Raw genomic sequence first — 8,301 nt, 5'->3', positions numbered from 1 at the left:
TTTTCCTGCTCCCAAGCAACTAACTGAAAAATAAAAAAGACTTTGGGGCCAGGCAATGCAGTGCAGGGCTCTAAATAGAGTCTGTGCTGGCAGGCCCTCCACAGCTCTATCTCTAGCCCCCTGACTATGTTGGTTTTGTCTCTCAAGACTCCGCTGCCTGCTCCAAGCCTGCCTTCCTTAGTCCTGTGGCCCTGAGGTTGAGTCAGGTCATTGCATGGCATTTGGAGAACTGAGCCTCCCTGGAAAAGCTATAATTCTGCTCTTCTCCCTCTCCCACCCTTCCTGCCTCTGCCCTAGTTATATCCAGAACTCACAGCCCAACCTGAATAATCTGACTGCTGTGGGCTGCTCGCTGGCGTTAGCTGCTGTCTTCCCCCTCGGGCTGGATGGCTACCACATTGGAAGAAACCAGTTCCCCTTCGTCTGCCAGGTAAGGCTGGGCTGGGCAGATACCTTGCAAAATATGGCTCTCCCACTCCCTTTAGCAACACCTTCTGTGATGTATAGTTCTCTGCCTTTTCTTCTTGTCTTTCCCTGACTCTTGTCCTTGTTCCTTCTCCTAATACCACCCCTCTGATATGTTTGGCTTCATCCTTCTTTCTGTGCCTCCAGACATTTTCATTCTGTAGTTCACTTGTTGGTTCCAAGGTTGCCTTGGAGAGAAGAGGAGGGAGTACTGAGGACGAAGGAAGGGGGTCTGCACAAAGGACCCCTGAACAATGGTGGCTTGTCTTCGCTGTGGGGGCTGAGAACAAGAACTGTGGGTTGCCTGTGAGAGCCTTAGTTGGGGCTGGCAAAAACAGAGGCAGAAATCTGAACTGTCAGCCAGCAGAGTTGTAGGGAAGGGACTACTGTTATATAGGGAGGGAGGCCCGGGACTCTGGGTACATGGAAGATTCTGGGGCTGTGTGGAAAGGCTGGTTTCAATAGTGATATTTGTGTGGTTCTATATTATGCTAGTGGGAAATACCACCCTTTTCCCTACCCACCCTTACTTCTTCCTTTCTTCTGCCTTGTACCTGTCTTCATCATGCATCTGTACACATGGCGTTTGCATGCACATGCACAGCCAGTTCACCAGGAGCTGTCTGTTTCCAGCGAGACCAGAATGCAGTAGGAGAGGCAGACAGTTTACTGTGGTGCAATATGAGAGATATCAGAATAGGGATGTATGCAAAGCGCTGTGGTAGCAAAGGAGAGAAAGCAGTTTCACAGAGTAGTTGGGCAGACAGCTAAAAAAGTTGGCATTTGAATATTGAAGGATGCATGGGATTTTATTAGCTGGCAAATAGGCTAACAGATACAAAGGAGAGTAGATTGAGGGAGAGCAAGCAGTTCAGCACGGCTGGAGTGTGTGGACTAGGTGAGGACCTGGCGATGAGCCTGGAAAGTGCCGCGTCTAGCGAGTGGTAAATCCTGCCACGTCCAGCGCGGCCCTGGAAAATAAACCTGAGTGGGAACAGTGGGAGATCGAGAAAAGAAAGAACACAGAAACCTGGGATCAGGAGGTCCACTGCCCACCGATGGTGGACAATGGCGCAGTTTTATTTTTGCAAGGCTGCTTTTATACAAGAGCATACAGTTGCTGGCTAGGGTAAGATCATCCTCTGCACAATCACCCAACCCACACCCTGCTATGATCTTTTGCAGTCTGCTCACAGCTTCCCTGTCTTGGAGCAACACTGCATTATTCTCCCTCAGTTCGTACTTCTCCATTCTTAGGAGGGTTCTTGAGGCGAGGCAACCCTGGTTGCCCTCACAGATTGCAAGGGCCTTGTCAGCTTGCAGTCCGCTCTCCACAGGAAAGGTGGGTGGGAGTATATTGTGAAGGGTCTCATGCCACATCAGAGGTGTCCAGACTGCAACCTGTAGGCACTGGGGGCTGTCAGAAGTGACTGGCCATTAAAACTAGTAGGTTTTAGCAAGATCACTTGGTGGCAAAGTAGAAGATGGATTGGAGGAACTTGTTAAAGGTAGGGAGACCCTCCTCTGCTGGCTTTCTCTGCCCCGCACTGTCCCCTACTGGTTGTGTCTTGCCTGTTCCATCCTATAGCCTGTCCCATCCTCACCACAGTCCCGCCACCTGTCCCACCCTATTCTTCCTCTGCCCTCTCTCCTTTCCTAGGCCCGCCTCTGGCTCCTGGGTCTGGGCTTTAGTCTGGGCTATGGCTCCATGTTTACCAAAATCTGGTGGGTCCACACAGTCTTCACAAAGAAAGAGGAAAAGAAGGAGTGGAGGAAGGTGAGCTGCTCCTCACTCCCAGCCCCTACCTAGTGCCTTGGCTGTTGGGATAGAGGGTTTCCGCTGATATGCCTGTGCTCCGTGTTTACCCAGACCCTGGAGCCCTGGAAACTGTACGCCACGGTGGGCCTGCTGGTGGGCATGGATGTCCTCACTCTTGCCATCTGGCAAATTGTGGACCCCTTGCACCGGACCATTGAGGTACTGCTTGAGAGGAAGCGTCAGGAGACCGAGTGGCCTCATTGGCAGTTAAGGCTTTCGGAGCTGTGCGTGGAGGGAAGTCCCCTTGAGGAGGAAAGTCGTTCTGCAGGAGACCGCTTTCCTGCCTTCTGCATATCAGAGTTTTTTTCTCCTTCCTAAAAGGAGCCCCATCAGAGGCCTTTGGATTCATCTGAAGAATAGAAGTGGGGAAGGGTCTGAGAAGGATGTGTAGACTTTCCGGGAATCGTGGGAGTAAGCATTTCTAAGGTGTTCAGGCAAACAATTCCAGGCCTAGAGTGGATTTGGCCTCCAAACTGGGGGTCTCATAGGAAAAGAGGGAACAGAGTTGGGAGTCAGGGACTGAGCTGAGGTGGAGAGGGTAGGGGAGGATGGCAACCATTTTTTCTGTCACCCTATTTCTCTCTTAGACTTTTGCCAAGGAGGAACCAAAGGAAGATATTGATGTGTCTATTCTGCCCCAGCTTGAGCACTGCAGCTCCAAGAAGATGAATACATGGCTTGGTGTGTGGGATATGGGAGAAAGGAGTGGAATGATGGAGCAAAGGTGGGGGGATGGGGCAAGGACAATAAAACTTACTGTTTGGAGGCTGAAGGATCTTTGGAAAAAGAGATAGAGGTCTTATGTCAGCCCCGTCTGAATGTCCTCCTTTTGGTTATTGGACTAATCTTTTCTGAGAATAGGGGCGAGTTGGTCTTTTGCATTGAGGAGCTTAGGGTCTAAAGAAGGGATAAGGTAGAACTCGTGTTCAGCAGAGGAATCAGTGTGGATGGTCTCATCTTCATCATACCTGACACCATCTGTGTCTAGACAGCTTCCTAAAGTAAGGCCGGGGCTGTGAGGGCATGGGTTTGGGCTCCCTCTGGCCTTTTTAATATCACTCTGATCTATGACCACAAATGGCAAACTTATCCTCAGTCTGGAAAGCCAGCTTCCTACCTGGACGGTATGAGGTGAGAGACTGCGTGTGGCCCAGGCTCTTGCCTGACTGACAGGTGCTCATGACCATCATCTTCCCGTGTGACATGGCTGCTAGTCCCAGGAGGAAGCCATGAGGTGCGAGGGAGTTGGGTGGACATTGGAGGGAGTGGACAGGGAGAGGAATGCTAGATCAGAAAGGCTCAATTGGAAAAGAGGCTCCTTTGTCCATTGTGGAACTATAAGAAAGAGCAGCAGTAGGTGATAGGCATAGAAAGGATGGGGAATGAATGGGAGTATGGAGGTCTTGTTGCCCTACGACCCTTTCCTGCTGTCGTAGGCATTTTCTATGGTTACAAGGGGCTGCTGCTGCTGCTGGGTATATTTCTTGCTTATGAGACCAAGAGTGTGTCCACTGAGAAGATCAATGACCACCGGGCTGTGGGCATGGCCATCTACAATGTGGCGGTGAGCTCCCTGGACACCTGGCATTGACCCTGGGCACTGACTATAGCAACTCAGTGGGGCAGCCTGAGAAGAATCAGGCACTAGATCTCGGATGGTTGGGTGGAAGTCTTAAAGAGTTTTTTAATGCCTTGGATTTATAAAGCATTTTATAGTTTGTAAAACACACACAGACACTATCTTATTAATCTTGACACAAACACCCAGTGAAGTGGATATTAGTATCCCCACTGCATAGGCAAGGAAGCAGAAGTAAAGAATTTGGATTGCTTGTCTGTGGTTCACAGGCTGGAATCTGAATTTAGATTTCTTGTTAGGTATGCCCACAGACTGACTCCAGGACTGTGAATGTGTGTATAGAGATCATGGGAGCTCCTGCCTTGAAGGATGGGTTGACCTAGAACTGGAAACTGCTTTAGGACAGTTTATTTAGGATTTTTCTTAAGCTAGAATTGAGGATGACCCCAAGTTTGGATCCTTTTGAAATGGAAAGTTCACTGGGAACCTGACCTCACAGACTCTATCCTGGGAAAAGAAAACCCGAGATCTTATCTGAGCCTGCAAATCTGAGACTCCCTAAACACACTCTGCCCCCAGGTCTTGTGCCTCATCACTGCCCCCGTCACCATGATCCTGTCCAGCCAGCAGGATGCAGCCTTTGCCTTTGCCTCCCTCGCCATAGTTTTTTCCTCCTATATCACTCTGGTTGTGCTCTTCGTGCCCAAGGTGAGGTTCTGGGTGTTCTCCCACTCTCTAGCCTGTGCCCCTCTATCCCTTCTTCCCCTCTGCCCCCTCCTCCCACTTCTTCCCTTGTTTTGGGCTGAGCTTGTCCCTCTTATTTTCATTCCTTTCAATTCCGATCCACCGTCAGCTAATTGACACAGTCCCTGCTTAGTCATCCCATGTCTCAAACATTCGCTCCCAGATACGCAGGTTGATTACCCGAGGAGAATGGCAGTCAGAGGCGCAAGACACCATGAAGACAGGGTCATCGACCAACAACAACGAGGAGGAGAAGTCCCGGCTGTTGGAGAAGGAGAACCGCGAACTGGAGAAGATCATTGCTGAGGTGCGTGCTGATGCAGGGGGTGCTGGTAGGGTCCAGGAGGCTCACATCTCAGGTTGGGTTTTATGAAGCCATGTTCGAAGTAGGGTCCAGGTACGTGCGATCTATTGAGGGAGGGTCTCAGGAGAAAACTTGCCAGGGAGTGAGTGGAGGAGCATAAGGAAAGGGAGAGTTGAGTAAGGATTCCTTCTCATGTAAAATCTAGTGTTGGCCTCATCAGGTGGAGAGAGGCTCTGGGGCATGAACTGATGAACTGCACTATTGACTTGACCCACTGGAGGAGAGGGAGTGGCCAAGGGCTGTGCGTGGCATGTTGCTGGGGCAGCTATGAGCCATCAGCAGCCAACGCTCTCAGCAGCTGGATGTTGAGCATCCCCTCCAGTAAAGGGGATCTGGGCAGGCATGGTATCCACTGTGCCCCAGGCTGTAGTTGGAGGCTAGTGCAGTGCCAGAGTGGGGGATAATCAAACTGGGTTGACATGACTCTGTGTATGACTTATTGGAAGCTGTGTACACTGGCCTTTCCCCCTCCCTCATTTTATCTACCCCCTTTATTTCTCTGATCTTTTCTTCAATTGGTGTTCCTATTACGTTCTTTTGGCTTTTCTTATTCTTTTACTGATTCCTCATTTTAATTTATCCGTCCATCTACCCTTAAATCCCCCCTCCACTGCATTTTTCTCTGCTGTTCCTCCCTTTTCCTCCTTCGTATCCTTTTATAACTTCCCCTTTTCCCACTCTCCCAATTGTTTTTCTTCCTCCAGAAAGAAGAACGTGTCTCTGAATTGCGCCATCAGCTCCAGTCTCGGCAGCAGCTCCGCTCACGGCGCCACCCTCCTACACCCCCAGACCCCTCTGGGGGTCTACCCAGGGGGCCCCCTGAGCCCCCTGACCGGCTTAGCTGTGATGGGAGTCGAGTCCATTTGCTTTACAAGTGAGAGGTGTGTGAGGGAGGACAGGCCAGTAGGGGGAGGGAAAGGGAGAAGAAGGAGGGATTGAGAGGAAGCAGGGGATCCCTACCCTCAGATGGGAAGAACGTGCTATTCCATCCCACATCTTGTAAATACACACCCCTCTGTGAATTCTGGGTTTATCTGAGTTCCAGTACCCTGGGAACCAGACTCTTTTTTTCTCTTATTTGTTCATACAATTTTATGTCACTACTTCATAATCTAGTTGGTACCTTGCTTGAAATTTCTCACTCCTCAGCAGCCTCACCACATATACCTTTTCCTTCTCCACACTGCCTCCCAAGATTGTTCCCTTTGGTTGTGTGTTTTTCTGGGGCAATTAAGGGAGAAGAAATGGGGACAGATTTGGGAGCTGCTTCCAGTGGATAGTTGGTGAGAATCCTGAACAAAGGAAGGTACCCCTGACTGAGATGGATAGATGGACCTATGAGGTGGGAGGTGGTGTCCCTTTCACACTGTGATGTCTTGTGGGGAAAGGTCTCCCTGAATCTCAATAAACCAGTGAACAGTGTGACTCAACACCTGTCCCTTACTGTGAACAGAGAGGGCTTCAGTCCACGGAGGGAAACTTGGAGGGCTCCATGTTAATGGAAAGGCACTAAAGGGGAGGGATAGAAAGAGGTGTTTTAGTAACTCTTTGAGGGCTTAGCAGGGCAAAACAGGACACGATTAGGGCTGAGTGATAACATTAATGGTTAAAAGAGTTGAGTCAGACTACCAAAGTGTTAGATTCCACCACATGCAAAAAAGTTCCTTAATCTCTATTCTCCATGTTCTCATTTGTGAAGATAATAGTAATCATTATCTATCATCATCACCATCATCATCATCATGACACATTACTTTGTAGGCTGGATGCAAGGACTAGTGCTTAGGATGGTTCTTGGCCCATGGAGTATGTTGGGTAAATGCTAGCCACTGTCACTACTGTTTAGTGAGTTCTCTAACAGTGATGGACACATATTGGGAGCCTGGAGCATGTGGCTGAACAGACGTGAGGACTCTTCTTCCTACGAACTAAGAACAATAATAAAAAATGTTGACTGCTAGGAGAAAGTGGATGAGATGACCCGCGAGTGCTTCCAACCTTAAAAGTCTTTGTCTAAGAACTCTGGGCATCTTGGAAGGGTTTCCTATCCAGAAGGAAGAAAATACTGAATGGCCAATGAAAATAAAATGAACAAACTTGCCTGGGATTTTTATAATTCTTTATGCCCTATTGAGGAAGTGCTTTATTTTTTTAAAAAAGTTAGTTAATTATTATTTTTTTTATGGTGACATTGGTTAACGAAATCTGGTAAGTTTCAGCTATACTTTTATTTACATTGTATGTTCACCTCCCATAGTTAGATTTCTTTCTGTCACCACATATTTGACCCCCTTTTACCCCATTTACCTCCCTGCTACCTCTCTACCCTGCTTTCTGGAGGAAGTGTTTTTTTGAAGCTCAACTTTTGTCTTTCCTTTTGGCACTGTGTGATTTTTGCAAAAGAGCTGCAAGGGTTGGATAGGCCCTGTCATTTCATTATCCTATCTCAGAGCCAATTTCTGAAGTTCCATGAAAGCATTGGTGGGTTAAATCTTAGACCAGTACTTGAAAACCATTCCACTCTGATTATCTGCCTTGGACCATTTGGACTTAATTTAAGTTTCCCCTCTTCCCACAGTGGAACATTCTCAAGGCAAGGGGAAGAAGCCAATGGAATAGGTAAGCCTGCAGTGTGGAAAATGAGCAGTTGGCTTCAGAAGCAGCAGCGGGAGCTATCTATATATCAGCCCTGGGTAGGACCTCAAAGACCAGAATTACCATCTCACACTTTCTTTGCTCTTAGGTGTGGTATAAGTTACAAACAAAGGATCAGAAGTTCTGCTGTGGCCAAGGGTGAGCCAGACATTCTTTTCTGGCAGGAGTGCAGAAGCCAGGCCAAATAATAGGTCTGGCAGAGGCTCCTGGTGGAATGGGGAAGTGTTGCCAGGTGGTGAGACCACCTCTCTCTCAGCAGTTTTGGGAGGAGTCACTCGGCATCTCCAGCCCTGCCTCTATCAGGATGTGATTCACCTTCAGGCTTCAGATCTCTTTCTGACTTTGGAGCACCCTGGACTCTATAGACTTTCTGCTAGGCCTTGGCGGCCCTGCTCTGCCCTGACAGCCTCTTGTCTCCCTGCTCTAGTCACTTACTGATAAAATTTCATGAGCACTTTGCTGTTATGTTAGTTTTGTTATCTTTTCAATCAACAAGTTGTGATCCGGAAAGTTGCTGAGACAGACACTATACACTAGGCACTAGGGGTAGACCCATGAGCAAGATAGGCTTTTATGAGGTATACATTTTCAAAGTGGGAAGATGAAATAAGTAAGCAGATGAAACAGATGAACAAGATAGCTTGAGAGAGCAACCAGGAGTGTTGGGCATCTCGT

General features: G+C 48.6%; 1 protein-coding gene across 5 annotated transcripts in view; it reads left to right on the top strand.

Annotated features, from left to right (window-relative positions):
- The window catches only part of GABBR1 (gamma-aminobutyric acid type B receptor subunit 1), a 28,557-nt gene extending 20,315 nt beyond the window's left edge, over positions 1-8,242 (top strand). For 3 of the 5 annotated variants that reach the window (XM_015590736.2, XM_006913639.3, XM_025048057.1), the window contains 8 exons: positions 298-430; positions 2,126-2,242; positions 2,336-2,443; positions 2,872-2,965; positions 3,721-3,848; positions 4,443-4,571; positions 4,771-4,914; positions 5,676-7,072. In XM_015590736.2, coding sequence (XP_015446222.2) covers positions 298-430; positions 2,126-2,242; positions 2,336-2,443; positions 2,872-2,965; positions 3,721-3,848; positions 4,443-4,571; positions 4,771-4,914; positions 5,676-5,849 — 1,027 coding nt within the window. In that variant the 3' untranslated portion in view covers positions 5,850-7,072. Of the gene's footprint in view, positions 1-297; positions 431-2,125; positions 2,243-2,335; positions 2,444-2,871; positions 2,966-3,720; positions 3,849-4,442; positions 4,572-4,770; positions 4,915-5,675; positions 7,073-7,549; positions 7,591-7,714 lie in introns of those variants that run through there. The other 2 variants (XM_025048056.1, XM_015590735.2) reach the window with 2 other exon arrangements.
- The last annotated feature ends 59 nt before the right edge of the window (positions 8,243-8,301 follow it).

This window comes from Pteropus alecto, unplaced genomic scaffold (assembly GCF_000325575.1).
Source record: "Pteropus alecto unplaced genomic scaffold, ASM32557v1 scaffold555, whole genome shotgun sequence".
Taxonomy (NCBI): domain Eukaryota; kingdom Metazoa; phylum Chordata; class Mammalia; order Chiroptera; family Pteropodidae; genus Pteropus; species Pteropus alecto.
The sequence above is the reverse complement of the archived record's forward strand: the minus strand, read 5'-3'. Positions and strand labels throughout refer to the sequence as shown.